This window comes from Fukomys damarensis, unplaced genomic scaffold, assembly GCF_012274545.1.
Source record: "Fukomys damarensis isolate Sample0158 unplaced genomic scaffold, DMR_v1.0_HiC HiC_scaffold_2, whole genome shotgun sequence".
NCBI classification, from domain to species: domain Eukaryota; kingdom Metazoa; phylum Chordata; class Mammalia; order Rodentia; family Bathyergidae; genus Fukomys; species Fukomys damarensis.
Window position 1 is genome coordinate 46,307,298 of NW_022900914.1, and position 14,817 is coordinate 46,322,114.

The 14,817-nt window shown below is 46.1% G+C and overlaps 1 protein-coding gene across 1 annotated transcript in view; it reads right to left on the reverse strand.

The window, feature by feature from the left end:
* The window catches only part of Tgfa (transforming growth factor alpha), a gene marked incomplete at its 5' end in the record, with an annotated part of 92,335 nt that overhangs the window by 56,634 nt on the left and 20,884 nt on the right, over window positions 1-14,817 (reverse strand). Inside the window, one exon of the mRNA XM_010609821.2 lies at window positions 3,125-3,178. Coding sequence (XP_010608123.1) covers window positions 3,125-3,178 — 54 coding nt within the window. The remainder of the gene's footprint in view (window positions 1-3,124; window positions 3,179-14,817) is intronic.

Here is a 14,817-nt window from a genome sequence, read left to right on the forward strand (position 1 = left end):
TTTTTTTTTTTTTGTACCAGGGATTGAACTTGGGTCCTTGCACTTACAAGGCAGGCCACCGAACCGCTGAGCTAAATTCCCAGCCCTGCCCTTCTTCTATGTACTGCACTCTGAATATCAATCTCTCACCTAAACAATTCAATTATTATTATTTTTTTTGTTGGTCATGCCCCATTCATGTGATTTTGTAACTCGTCTGAAAAGACACTGACTTAATCCCATTCCTTCATTTTGTTGAGGAGGAACTAAGATCCAGGAAGATTTAAGGGCCCTTTGAAGATCTCTCAGCCAGTGAGTCAGAATTACAATCCTCTTTCCCATGATCTGTGTTCTGCCTACTGTTCTACCCTGAGCAGCCCTTGCTAAAAAAGCAACTGACCCAGCACAATTTCCTTTGAAAAAGAAGGTGGAATGAGGAAGTAGATGACAAGGATACACCTGTGGAGGCAAGGAAGAATTTCTCATCCTGTCCTGATGCTTCTCCAAGCAGTTCTAAGGCAAATATGCACAGGTGTATGTGGTTTATCCCAAACTAATGCATACCAAGTCTCTTGTGCTACAGACACACATTTGGAGCAGGTGAACCATGGATCGAACATGTGAGCTTTCTAATTTTAGAATGACTGAAGTTCCGCAAGAGAAAGCTCTAGGCAATAAAATGGAGAAGGGGTTTGCAGTTCTGCAAAGCTTTTGTTAAGATGAGGTGAGCAATGAGCAGATCTCCTGCTTTCTGGCTGATCCATGTTCTATATGTTTCAAAGCAAGTAAAATCCTCAAAGACTTTCCTATAATCTGATCTGCCCTGCCTGTGTTTCCTAGCACAAATTTACCATCTCACCCATCTCTAAGCCCAGAGTTCCCACTGAGATCTGCCTACAATCTCCCCAAACAAGCTAGTGATGGTAACAGTCTTCATGAATGACCCAACTAAATTTTCCAAGCTCTTTCATTACTCTGAAAAGTTTCTGGATACTAAATTAAGCAAGCCCTCAAAACCCTGATTTCCAGGCAGACATCATTAGACACGGAAAGCGGAAGGTGCAGAAGTTCAAGGGTCTAAGGAGCTTCCCCGAGTCTGAAGATCATGCTGGACAGATAATGGAGGAAGGCCTAAATCCTGGCTCCCAGGCACCTGACCAAGGCCCTCACCGCACCCCTTTGGTCATTAGAGTGAGTCTCATGAAAATATGCGAACCAGATGGGCAGCCTGGGAACTGTGCAACATTTCTGAGGATTAAGCAAGCAGCCACCCAACAACTTAGCCAGGGTGCATTCTGTCCCTTGTAAGGGGCATTAAAAAGGTGCCTTTTTAAGAGAGGTCATAACTCCTTCCTTGGGAGGGTGTGACAGATGTTCTAGGCTGTGGATGCTGCCACCTCCCCTCTGCCTCCAGCTAATGTTTCTCTCTGTGCTTCACAGATTGACAACCAAGCAGATAAAAAATGTTCTGTCCCAAGCTCCAGACTACTGATTTCCCTCCTATAGCAATTATTTTCTAAATCACGTACTAAGTAGTTAGTCAAGATTGCCCATGTCATGATGACACTCATGGCTTCTCATGCTGTCTGGGCATCTGTGAGATGGGCTCCTGGAGGACAAGGAAGAGAAGGCCTGCTTCTCTGTATGATTCTAGCGCCTAAAGTGTTAGACTCTAAATACAAAATAGCATGTAGTTCTAAGAGAATACAATACAGTCATTACTTGGTAGCCTTGTGGGACTGGTTCTAGGATCCTGCCCCTTCTATATCCAGCCTCAACAAAACACGACACAGAGAAGAGAGATGTTTTCTTCTGGGTCATCATGGATCACCAAGTGACTTGGGCACCTTTAGGGTTCAAATGCATCATGGATGAAAAGTCAAGGGAGGACCTTGGGGCTACAGCAGTAGGCGTGCCCGACTGCAGTGGCAGCATCACCTCTGCTGACTTCGGAGGGAAAGATAGAGAAGAGTGAAGAGTAAAGTACCAGGGAAACTGTGTGGTTGGTGAGAGAATTCATGAACATATGGAAACCTGCCCTTTTCTGCAGGGACTTCCCTGAAGTTACTCGGGAGAAACAGCAGCAGCAGATGGGATCAGAAGCCAGTGAAACACACTTCATATCATATCAACAAGGGAGTAGTGAGTGGCCTACTCACACATGGCTAAGATAAACCAACACAGTCTCTCCAGAAAGCTATTGCACAATGTGTACAAGGATCATAAATGCATTATTCCTGCTTTTGGAGATATATCCTGAGAAAGAATCCAAAATAAGGAAAACCTTCTAGGCAGGAAGATGTGGCATCATAAATTAAGAAACTGGAGGCGTCATAAATATCCCCTGGGGAATGCTTATTTAAATCCCATACGCCCATTTTAACAGAACACTTTGACGGTTTAAAAGGATTGATTTCAGGACTTTCCAGAGACATGGAAAAATACACAAACTCAACTTTTTTTTTTATAGTACCGTACCTCGAACTCAGGTCCTTGCGCTTTCGAGGTAGGCAGCAGAACAACTGAGCTAAATCCCTGGCCTGCACAACCTCAACTTTAAAAGAGTTTCTTCACCAGGACTAATCATATTAAAACATTAATGCACATGAATTTAGGCAACAAACTAAGTGCAAATGTAACAGTGATCACTTCCCTGCAGTGCTATGGTGCTGAGGGGTTTGCTTTCTATACTTCTGGACCTCTCCAAATTGTTGATCTAGAATTTTTTTTAAATAAAAAAGGAAACTATTATCACAAATATCCAAACATGAACCAGAACATCACTAAGCAGAGATCATCAGGCAGAACCAGAGAAGGGGATTCAGGAATCTGATCATTCTGTGAGCAGGAAAAGTGTGGATGGTTTCAAGCTCTCAGGTCCTGCAAGCCCTGTTTTGCAGCACACCTGTCCATGCTAGTTAGCAGTGAGCACAGCTGCTCTCAGGCCTACAGTTAAGACCTCTCCATGAGCACCCATCTGCCTGTGAAGAGAGAATGGAGAGGAGAGGGCTCTCTCTCAGGCACAGGCAGGTGCATGTGGGCAGGAGGCCATGGAGGGAGCTCTTCAGGAGAGAGCTCAGGCCTCACAGCAGCCAAGATCTTTGCACCACTCCCCATTCACATCCCCAGGGAAGGCTGTACTCACCGCTCAGGGGGGACGTGCTGTTTTCCAGGGCTTGGCACACAGCCAACACAATACCTGTCAGGCGAAGCAGAGAGAAAAGATAAGCATCTACTCAGCAAATGGCATCCTCAGAAGACTGGAGGGCAGGCTCTCTGAAGGGCAAAGACTTGGTAGTTTTACAAAGTGGCCAAAAGCTAGGCCTGGCTACTTCACTTGTGGGGCTCAAAGCAAAATAAAAACAGGACTCCTTTGAAGAAAAAAATGCTCACAGAAAGCACTAAAATCTCAGTGTTTTCCTTCCTGTCAGTCTCTCTCTCTCTCTCCACCTGTCATGGTGCTTTATAGTTTTAAAAATCTATTTTTATAGTGGGGACACATGCATAGCATATTTACCATTTTAACCACTTTTTAGTGTACACTGTAGTGACATTAAGTTCATTCACACTGGGATGCATGTCATGGTGATTTTGTGTGCCCAGCATGTCACTGCTCTACTTGTAAGACAGCAAGGTGAATGCAGCCCCTCATGGGTACACAGGGCCCGAATGACAAAGTCAGCAAGGCACCCACTGGCTGCTGGGCTTTCCCTCCAGCAGCAGCTGGTCTGATGTGCCATGACCCGGCTGTCTCTTCTTTCCAGGCACTGGATTCCCCTAGCCAAGGTGGATGGGTAACGTCCAAGGGGACAGCACTTTCCATGCCAGGATGTAGTAGGTACCTGGGTCAGGGGAAGTGGGGCGGCCTTCCCTGCTCTAATTGCCCACTGACATGCTGCGGAGCTGCCTAGCTGTCAACCATGTTCTAACCTGAGATGGCATAGGGTAGATGTACCTAATCCCTAATTTTTTTGGGGGGATACTGGGGATTGAACTCGGGTCCTTGAGCTTGTGAGGCAGGCACCAGAACCACTGAGCTAAATCCCTGGCCCAATCCCAACATTTTTAGTTCTACCAGAGGCAGAGAATGGCAGGGACATGACCCACCAAGAAGACAGGAGCTTTGGTAGGCAGCACCCGGGGAACCAAGGCCTCCAGTGTACATTCATTATCTTACTGGACTTACAAGACACAGATCCTAAGATAAAACCATAAGAATTTCAAGACTGTAACCACAGAGCATTAAATCTCATATTCAGGGCCATTATAAGTGTGGCCTCTGGGCCTCTGTGTGACCCACAAAACCACTCTGGCCAACAGATGACCTTGTGTGCCCTCGTGGTGTAGTACCAGAAGTTTTTGGAAACAGAACAGCAAAATTCCAATGAAGAAGGAAACTTTCTTGATTTCTGTAATCAGCACAAATTAACTTCTCAAAAGTGAAATGCAGGGAAATGGCCCAGTGGCCAGGCAGAGGGGCTGGGCCTCAGGCAGGTTAGCCTCAAAGGCAGATACATCAAGTCAGCACAGAAAACAGAAGTTCTGTCTGCTACTTCTCATTGTACAGGACTCATGAAATGCTTGCCAGGCAGGCTAGAGGTTTTTTTGCCCCTTTTCACTTAGGGTGGGAGGCAAACACATTTAGAACAGATAAAGCAATCACACTCACAACTTTGCTTCTGGCCTTTAATATGAGAAACATCGCAAGAACCTCTGACTCCTCTAACTGCAGCCCAGCATGAATTCCCTTCAGAGTTCTGCACAAGATACTTGGGCTGCAGTTGGGGTCAGGGCAAGGAGATTGGGAGATGTATATACAATCACATATATCTTCTCTGTGCCATTTAGGGCCCCATTGATGCTAATTTTGGAAGCACGACTCTTAAGGTTGCCTGGGCCTATTTCAAAGGGAGAGTCTGTAATGCACACACCAAATATTCCAGTGAGACATTCCTGATGCAGCCAGAAAAAGTCGTAGTGGTCACAGTCAAAGTTGGGGAATAGTCATGTTCTGATTCTGCTGGCACTGCCACAAACCACTCTAGGCTCAAGTCAACCAGTGACCTGCAATCATGTCAATGGATGATATATGGGAGATGCTTTGTATACCTTTAAGCGGGGAGCATGACTGGCCTGTTATGAATGAGCCTGAACTAATGAATGATCTTCACATCTCCTTCCTTCCCCACACCCCATCAGTCAAGTAAACACATCACAATTTCTGGGCCCCACATGGCTCTGGAGCACAGACAACACCAACTGCCCAGGAAGTCAAAGGCATGAGCTGAGACCCTTCCCTCAACCTTGGGCAAATTGCTTTATCCCTTCTGTTCCTTGCCTGTAAGATACAAACTGCCAAGCTCACAAAGGTGTTTCAGGAAGTAAAAGTTTGCAAAATCACCATTCCACAGATGAAAGATGCTGCATTTTTATCCATAAATGAGTAGTGTAAAAGCATAAGTCCTTTCCATACCCTCACATTCCAATGGAAAACAGCTTCTTGATGCCCTGGCCTCTCTCTTTGCAATCTGATTTGTGCACAACATTAGCTGAGGGGGGCCCTATCATCGGAGATGAGGCCTCGGCTTTCTCTTTACTAGAGTGGAACTGGACCAGGAAGGGGCTGAGAAGGGGGTAGAACGTCTTCTCTATTCTCAGGTGGGAACATATTAGTTCAGGCCTAGCACTAGGTTCTGCATGTATTACCTTACTTTGTCCTGATAACACAGGCACCTCCCTGCCTTTCTGTCCAGCTGGTGGGAATACTCAATTTTGTGGATGGGGAAATTGCGATTTAGAGAGAGTAAGAAATTTGTCCATTCTCCTGCAGACACAGTCAGATTCAAGCCTGTGCAAAGGCTGTGCCTAAGATAATGTTTCACTGTTTAATCCCACACCATAGCCCATCAGGAAGCAGTGGCAGTAAGGATCCCCCAAAGGAGCTCCAGCAACAGGCTCAGCAGACCCAGTGGTTGAGGTTGAACCCTCTCTGATCTGCAGTCCATAACCATTACCTTTTGGGATTTTCTCACTGCCTCCAATGTCCCGTATGAGCAAAGACTCCTAGGGGCTGTCCGTTAAGCCTTGGTGCCAGATCTCTGCCAAGGCCATGCTTGGTAAGTTAGCCTGTATGGAGCCCTCCAGGGACATATGGCCCTGGCAGGCTCTGAAACTCCTGAGAAACAAAGAAAGAATGCAAGAGCCCAGCCCTAGGCCAGCTGCCATATACAGTGGTGGCTCAGGGAGCACACAACTCAGGTACAGGCTTGGCAGACACAGCCTCAGGTTCCTTCCATCTGACTTTCAAAGCTCCCCTCCATAGGTCCTGGAGGTGGAAGGCAGGCTTAAGGGCCCCCCAGCTGGGACAGGAATCCCTTTTAGGCTGCTCCTGCCAACATCCCATTTTGTCAAATAACTCCAAAACGGGAAATCCCAAGACTGTGGACTTCAAAAGGAAAAAGAAAAGAAGGGGTAGTGTTATGGGGAAAACCACACATAACGGAAGAAAAACCTTATGAAACCCGATCCTCACCCCCTAAATAGTCAGAACCTAGGCATAGTCAGACAAGGGTTGCCATGCTTCTAATTTACCTGCTTGCAGCTCACACAAAAGTTCCCAACAGAAATAATGCATAGAAAGAAGGTAGCCTATTCATCTGGGAGTTCACAGAAGTAGAGTCACTTTGAATTCACCCACACATGTGCCAGTGGGGAGTGCTTCTGAGAACTGCTGAGCACCCCTGTCCCTCAGTCCAGGGAATCCCCACTGCAGCCTCTTTCTCCTGCACACAACAATTCTGGACAGAGACTCAGGCTGTGTCCTCGGTGTGGGACACTCTGTCCTCAACCATTCCTTAGTGAGCTCTTCTGTGGGCACTAGGAGGATTGCACTTAGGCCCAGGGCCAGCCCAGAGAGATGACTGTGTCTTGCCCTGGCCTCTGCTGCAGCCAGTCTTTGCTCCCAGGCTTCTGAGTCAGTGGTTCCCTATAGACTAGTGGTGGCAAACCTATGGCACATGTGCCACAGCAGGCTGAGGAATTTGTGGAAGGACTTGCCAGATGGGCTGAGAAGAACTCAGGACAGTAAAGAGAGTTGAGGAATATGTGTCGTGGGAATTTATTTCCTTGGGCAGATGGGCCCACGGGACAGAAGTCTCTGTCACCATCTCAGCCTCACAGATTGGTTCCTGCAATCCAAGAAGAGAGTCTGATGGAGAAACTACAGTAAAAGGCTAGGAGGGTGTCTCAGGAGGCAGATACTGATGCACAGAGCAAAGATGCCCAGGATGGGAGCCACTGTTATAGTTATAGAACCTCCCAATCAATGAGGGCCTGATGCCTACACTCATACTGCCATTTACAAGCCAGTACACAAGCTAACTGGAAGGGACTTTTGTGCCTGGGGAAAGGCAGTAGAGGGACCTGTCTGGGCTCCTGAGTTCCACCTCACATGGTGAGTTATGGGGTTATTCTTGTGACTGATGTCATGATTAATAATGGTAGGTGCAACATTTGTGTGAGCGTTTATTATGTGCTCTGGATCATCTCTGTCAACACTCAAAAGTACAAAGTAGGTACTATAGATTGAGTATCCCTTATCTAAAATGTCCAGGAACACAGAAGTGTCTGATTTCGTTTTTTTGAATTGTGGACTATTTGCATACACATGAGATATCTTGGGAACGGGACTCACATATAATGATGAAATTCATTTATGTTTCATGTGTACTTATCACACAAGTGGAAAGTAATGTTTTTTTTGTGTGTCTGATTTTGACCGTATCCTGCCACAGGAGGCCAGGTGTAGAATCTTCCACTTGTGGCCTCTTGTTAGTGCTCAAGAAGTCTCAGATTTTGGAGCACATTGGATTTCAGAATTTTGGATTAGGCGTGGATCAATCTGTATTATGCTCCCATTTTCAAGGAGAGAAAGTGGAGGCACAGAGCATTAAAAGTAACTTACCCAGGGTCACCTGATTTATAAGTGACAGACACTGTAGCTCATGCTACAGGGCCAGTTGGTCCCATTCTGCTTGTGGGCACTGCTGTGAAGTACAGCCAGAGAACACTGTGTGCCAGAAAGACCTCCTCCTCCCTTTCTCACCTAGATAAAGCCAGATACACACAGTAGTGTGGGGAATGCAGGCTGTTAGGGGAGCCCAGAAACTAGTCATCTGTAATTGGTGTTACCGTTAGCAACTCATGTCACCTCTTTCAATCTCAGGTCCTTTATCTTTACATGGCAGAGTTAGGCCAGAAGGTCTGTGAAGTCCCTAAATACCAGGCATCTATGAAGACACAGTGCTATCCATCTTCCTTAGCTGTATAGTTGGGGATATACTGGCCTCATTTCAACCCTTTGTATAAATGGATCCCCTGCCTTCAATGAGGATCAGACAAAATGATGGTTGTTGTGTGCATTGTCTCAATGACAGTGTTCTTGTTTATGACAATTTTGCCTTCCAATTTAGCATGGCATTCACATCAATTATCAGAAGGTGAATGAGATTCTTAACCAGGATACTTTCCACTACTCTATTTTCACTGCAGTCATAATATTGCCTTACTAATATATCCCAAGGGTCAATGAGCTTGGGAGCCTCAGTTGCCCTTCCTAATGATCCTTTGGGGCCAGAAGCAGCAAAGTCTCACTTGATCTATGTGATCTAACCTTGGTGAGGCTTGGTGTCCATCTGTAAAATGAGGATAACAGCTCCTCACAAAACTATGGTGAGGGTTAGGTGAAAGGAAATGAACCATGACAGTTGATGATGCGTCATCTTGTAACTTCCAGGAAGTTGATGATGAGAAAAAAGTGGTCACGGTGTACCACCCTGCCTTTCCTCTGGATCTCACCAACAGGACTTCAACTGAGGGGCTTTAACTGATTCCTCAAGGTCCCTTGGTTATAGGCCACTGATGGTGCAATGCATGGACCTTGAAATTATATTTATTGGGCAACTTCCTACTGTGAACAAAGTTTTAAAAAAGAAATAAATCTGAGATCTGTGACTTGTTCTCAAAATGACCAAGCCACATGGGATAGCATCAATATCCACACTATTAGAGAAAAGTGGAGTTTTCATTCAATAGCACAGGCAGACAAAGTGTGCAATGCTGGAGCTACTGGTGCCACTCATCAAAGGCACCACACTGATCCCACATCTCATACACTGTCTCCAACCTCATCATGCTCTTAAGGCGTGCACCTTAAGTCACAGGTTCAAAAATAAACTCACCTCCTCCCATTGCACCCTGTGTTCTGGGCAGGACTGAAGACCAGATAACTACTGTCACCCTCATCAGCCCCACTCTTATACCCCAATCCCAGTCAAATCTTCCCATGTGTCCATCCCCTGCATCCTACACAGCCCTGCCCCAAGCCTGGCCTCACCATCTCTCCCTGGGCTAGCACAATACTTGCCAAACTGGTTCTCCTGCCAATAGCCTCTGCATTCTTTATTTATTTATTTTTACCTTTGCTTTCGCTGCCAGAGTGAGCTTGCTGGGCCATATCACTCTTTCCCTCCAAACTGTTCATGCCCTCCACCCTGCTCACAGTCTGGTCCAGAGACAGAACCCATTCCAGAGTTCTGGGCAGAGATTTCAAGTGCATAACCTGGTCCCAGGCCTTTTTCCACCTAGACTCTGCTCCCTTCCTTCCAGGCACTGGAACTCCCACTGCCTGTTGTCACTAGGCTCCCTGCCCTGGGCTCCTGCCACTCAGATCCTGATCTAAGACCTTGAGGCTGGTGACCTTCATTTAGCTGCCCAGGCCTAGGTAACCTTCATGGTAAAAGGACAGAAAGAGGTGTCCATCTCTGTACAAGACTGTTATATAGAATAAACGAGGGGACACATGAGAAATGTACAGTATTGAGTGGTACATACTAGACATGCAACAAATGGCAGCTGTTATCAATATTATGCTATGCTGCTCTCAAATGCATAAGGTAATAGTTATGCTAATTACTCAGATAGGATCATTACACAAGGTATACATATACCAAAATATCTCATTGTACCCATAAATAGTGTAATTATGTATCAATAAAATTGTTTTTAAAATGCTTATCCCTCAAGTTGCCACACGCCCTTCTCTACCCACAGTAATCAAATTTGTCTCTCAAAGTCTCATCCAAATATTAGAAATAAGTTGGGTGTGGTGGTGCATGCCTGTAGTGCTGGGAGACTGAAGCAGGAAGATTGCAAGTTCTAGCCCAGCCTGGGCAACTCAGTGAGTCATAAGACTTCCAAAATACAAAAAGGGCTGGGGATATAACTCAGTTCAATGGCCCTGAGTTCAACTCTTAGTAACACAATACACACATGCGTGCGCACACACACCCAAAACAAAACAAAATAAAAACAAAACAAAAAGTCATATTCCTTCTTCTGAGCAGTCCTCATTTTATTCTGCATTGTGCTTTGAATGTTTTCTCCTCTTATCAGTCTCTCCCTTTAGTGTGGCCAGGAACCGCCCCTCATTCGCTATCCTCATACCTGGCACAATGCCCAGTACCTTGTTAGGTTTCCGGTTAGATGAAACTGAATTTCTCTAAGGGGTTGGCAGCTTGGAAAAAGAGTAGGAGAGCAGATAAAAGGGAAGCGATGAATCCTCAGCAATTCCTCTCTTCCTTCAGCTCTAAGCCTCAGTCCTTCTGACTTTAGTGGAAATGGAGCACACGTGAACCCTGACTTACATTCGTTCATTTGTTATCGAGTACCTACTATGTGGAAGACACTGTTCCAGGTGCTGTAGAGGAACCAAAAGTCCCTTCTCTCACAGCCGAAAGCGTGGTGATGGCAAACCTCTTAGAGCTTTCAATCATCATAGCTGGCTGCAGCATGTGTGCCATAGGTTTGCCACCACTGCTATGGAGTTTACTCTTCCTATGCAAAATAATCTTTCTGATTCTTACAAACCATTACATTGAACTCTATTATGAATATCTTGGCTACCCCATTATTCAGTTTGGTGGTGAGTTAAAATATGTCTTCTATTTAACTAATGTTAACTAGTCCCATTAGAATGTAGAAACTCTATGGAGGATTGAAGAAATGGGTCCCTTTTCTGAAGTTGTCTGCTGATCTGGTCTGCTCAGGTGATCCTGAGTTGTGTGGTCAACTGATTAGATAACTCATGAAACATATTATCTTCCTACGCTTGGCCATTTTGTTGGTTGACTTCTCCTGAAATTTTAATGAGAGAGCCAAAAGCCCTGCACTGAGGGGCCCCAAAGCCAGACCACAGCCCAAGAAGACAGAGGGAGGGAAAAGGGTGTAAGAGCTCATTCAGCTCAGAGGGTGCTCTGTGCCTAGAGGCTCTTCAAGGAAAGGCAGGATGTCCACAAAGAGCTCACTCTCCAGATGAGGAGATGCAACTGAAGTAAACACATGGAAAGGGGAGCGTCTCCAGTAAGCCCCTTCTTTCAACCAATCAAATGTGTCTGTTCTAGGTCTCCTAAATACACTATCTCATTCTCTCCCGCCAAACCTTATTCTACATAGCTTTCCAGGCCCAGCTGCATCCCATCTTCTCCATGCTATCTCATCCACTCCAGCAGGTAGGCTCACCCCTCATTCCTCTAATATCCAGCAGCACCAGCACCTGAAGTAGATCCCACCTGGATCACCCATATGGTCCACTCAGGATTCCCAGACCTCATTTCTCACCATCTCTGATTTAGGAGAACTGACGATTATCTTTCTGTCCCCACTTCAGGGGCCAAGTGAGAATATTTGCAAAACACTTTGTGCTATTTAGAGTTGAGGCCCTAATAAATGCCCAAGACTGACACACGCAGGGTCAGTAGAGAAGTGACCTGACTGCAAAAGGAAGTGACATATGTTCTTCCTAACATACAGAAGGGCAGTCACAAAAATAAACAATAAGGAATCTACAGAGACCCTCGCAGTAGACTGGCCTGCCCCATTGAGACACGTCTGCCTCTAAGGGCCAGCAGGTATGATGCAGCACCTTACCCTGTCACATAGACATCTTCTACCTGCCCCAACACCCTCACCCACTTCAATGCCTGACAAAACATCACCCTCCAGGGACCTGCTGGTCGAGAGGGAACCCTCCCGTAAGACAGAGGAAAAAGCATCCAGGGCAGCTTGTCTTTAGCTACCAATCAGTTACCAGTACGGGAGGCACCGTGCATCTCCCGGGGATAAGAAGGACCCTGTGCTCATGCCCATCTGCACAGATCTACACCAGAACTTTTATTTCCACACAAAAAAGGGCACAGATCTATGCCACACCTTTTTATTTTTTCCTCTAGGAGGGAAGTGATCTCTTCTGCAGAGTTAAGGTTTATCAAAGACCTAGGCCAGGGCTGGGTGCTGAGTCAAACTTCCTTTTCCTCAGGGCCTGCTCCTGTGCTGGCTCCCAATCCAGCTTCTTGGAACTGCAAGGCAACAGGTCAGGGTTGGAGAAGACTTCCCAGGCTGGCTGGAGTTCTTCAGCTGCTGAATCACCAACAGGCTCTACCAGGTGAGCTCTGAGATTACAAAGATGCTGGGCTGAACTGAGGCAGGGAAACAGGCAAGAAACCAGGCTGTAAAGGAGTGGCAGAGGCCATAAGCTCCATCAACCATCAGGCCCTTTGGGGACATAAATAGACTAAACAGAGAACATCTGGCTGCCAGGAAGGAGAGGAACTGAGTACCAGCTTTTTGCCAGTCTAGGGGGATTTTAAAAGCCCCCCATGTCATAAGTATGGTGTCACTAGCCCTGTCTCAGCTTTGCTGGCCTTGTGGTGGTTCCAGAGCTGCCATCCTCAGGTTCAGGGCAGCAGTGTTTCTGCTGGTGTGGACCTCAGAGCAGCAGAGTTAGCCTCTTGATAGCCCCAATCAAACCAAGCTAGACAGACATTGCTCACAGGCAGTGCCTCAGAATTAAGGTATGAGCAGGGAGGAGCTACAAATAAGTAATCCTTGAACTCTGCCCCATTTCCTGGTGTGAATGACAAACTCATCCTTCCTACTGCTCCATAACACTCAGGACACCCGGGAACTACCATGCAGGAGGCAATGCAAAGCTCAGGGTCTGGGCCAATATAAACACCAGGTGAGTTGGCAGAATCTCAGATCAGTGCAGCATCAGCCCCGGGAATGGAGCAACTGGGAGAGGAGACAGCACTGCACCAAGGCTTGTCACCACTCTCTCCCACTGTTGATCAGATGAGGGTGGCTGGTTGGGAAACAAGGTCAAACAGAGGAGGAAACAATATTAGACCGCAGATTTTTACCAGTTAAGAAGGGAAACACCTTTAAGTTCTTAGAGCCTCATACATTTCACCCTATATTACATTGCAGACTGGTCGAAAGTCTCAGTTTTCTTCTCTGGGTCCTGGAAGTGAGAGGGAGGAGTGGGTGGGAGAGTAAAGAGGAGGGATAGATGATAAAGGCCTAGGTGACAAGTGCAGATGCCAGCTACTGAAAGGCCCCAAAAGAAAGGAAACATCTGGAAACCTGTGCAGGTAGTCTTTTGATTGTCACAATAATAAGGATTACCCCTGGTATTTAACTGGTGGGGTCAGGGAGGCTAAATTTCTGTAATGTGCAGGACTTTGTCCTGCTTGAGATGCTAACGGTGCTCCCTTTTGAGATATTCTGGGTCCCAACAGGGAAAGATCCTTCAAGCACAGGCTAGTCAGCCTCCAACTGCCACAGAGCAGAAGTACCCACCGCTCAGAGGAAAAGGAACCAGCTGACAGTGACAAGAGCTGCCAGGACCACTCATCAGAGCCTTGCAGTGGTCTGAGAAGCTTGCAGTGGGACCAGTGATCCAACTTGCCTCATTACCCGGGATTCTGTGTCCCCTCAGAAGTTCTTCCTTCTATCTTTATTTTTTCCATCTGTGCCTGCCTGTCTGTCTTTTTATATTAATTCAAAGCATCTGAGTTTAACACGAAGTCTATCTATAAAGTAACAAGACTTATGAGTCACAAACAAAGTCCATCCCCAGGGTTTTAGAGTCGGGGGCTTAAGGAGATGCAGGAGCCTAACAGAGTGATCACAGGACTTTCTCCTGGTCCATAGCCTGACTTTAGGCCCTGACCTATTCTTCTGGGCCATGGGTTTGTTTGGCCACATGTAGCAAAGCTGTGGATACTGCAAATGTACTTGGTCATGTGGGAAGAGTCTCATTTGTTGGCTCTGCAGACAAATCAGTAAGGGGCAAGGCATGTGTTCACATGGTTCTGAGGTAGAGGGTGTCCTATGTCCTTTGGTGCTATCAGTTTAAGGAATTTTAAAAGAAAACTATAGTTGGAATCATACAGGCAGAGGCAGTATCTGTGGGAAGATGGGATGGGAGCTCCCCATCAATCTTGTTCTTGCCATTTTCCCTATTTACCATTTTAGCTTTTGTTGGGAAAGGGCAGACATGAGAAGCAAAAGAAAGGAGCTGGAAAAGAGGACATTTTTTGCTAGTCAGTTCTAGTGAGAACAGGAGAACCACAGGAAGAATGAAGAGGGCAGTGTTCCATGTCAAAAATTTAGGTAAGAGCACAGAGACAAAGAGTGATGGACGATCTATATTCAGAGAATTCTGCAGTATTACCTAAAATCCAGTCCTACCTCAATGAAGATGGTTTAGGAATCAAAACCAGCTGAAGAAGTGTTATAGCCACTTTAAAAGACTGTTCGGCGGTTCCATATGAAACAAAACACATTCTTACCACATGATCAGGCAATTGAACTCCTTGGTATTTATCCAAAAGAGTTGAAAGGTAATGTCCACCAAAAATAAACAAACAAACAAACCTACACATGAATATTTTTAGCCACTTTATTCAGAATTGTCAAAACTTGGAAGCAATCAAAATA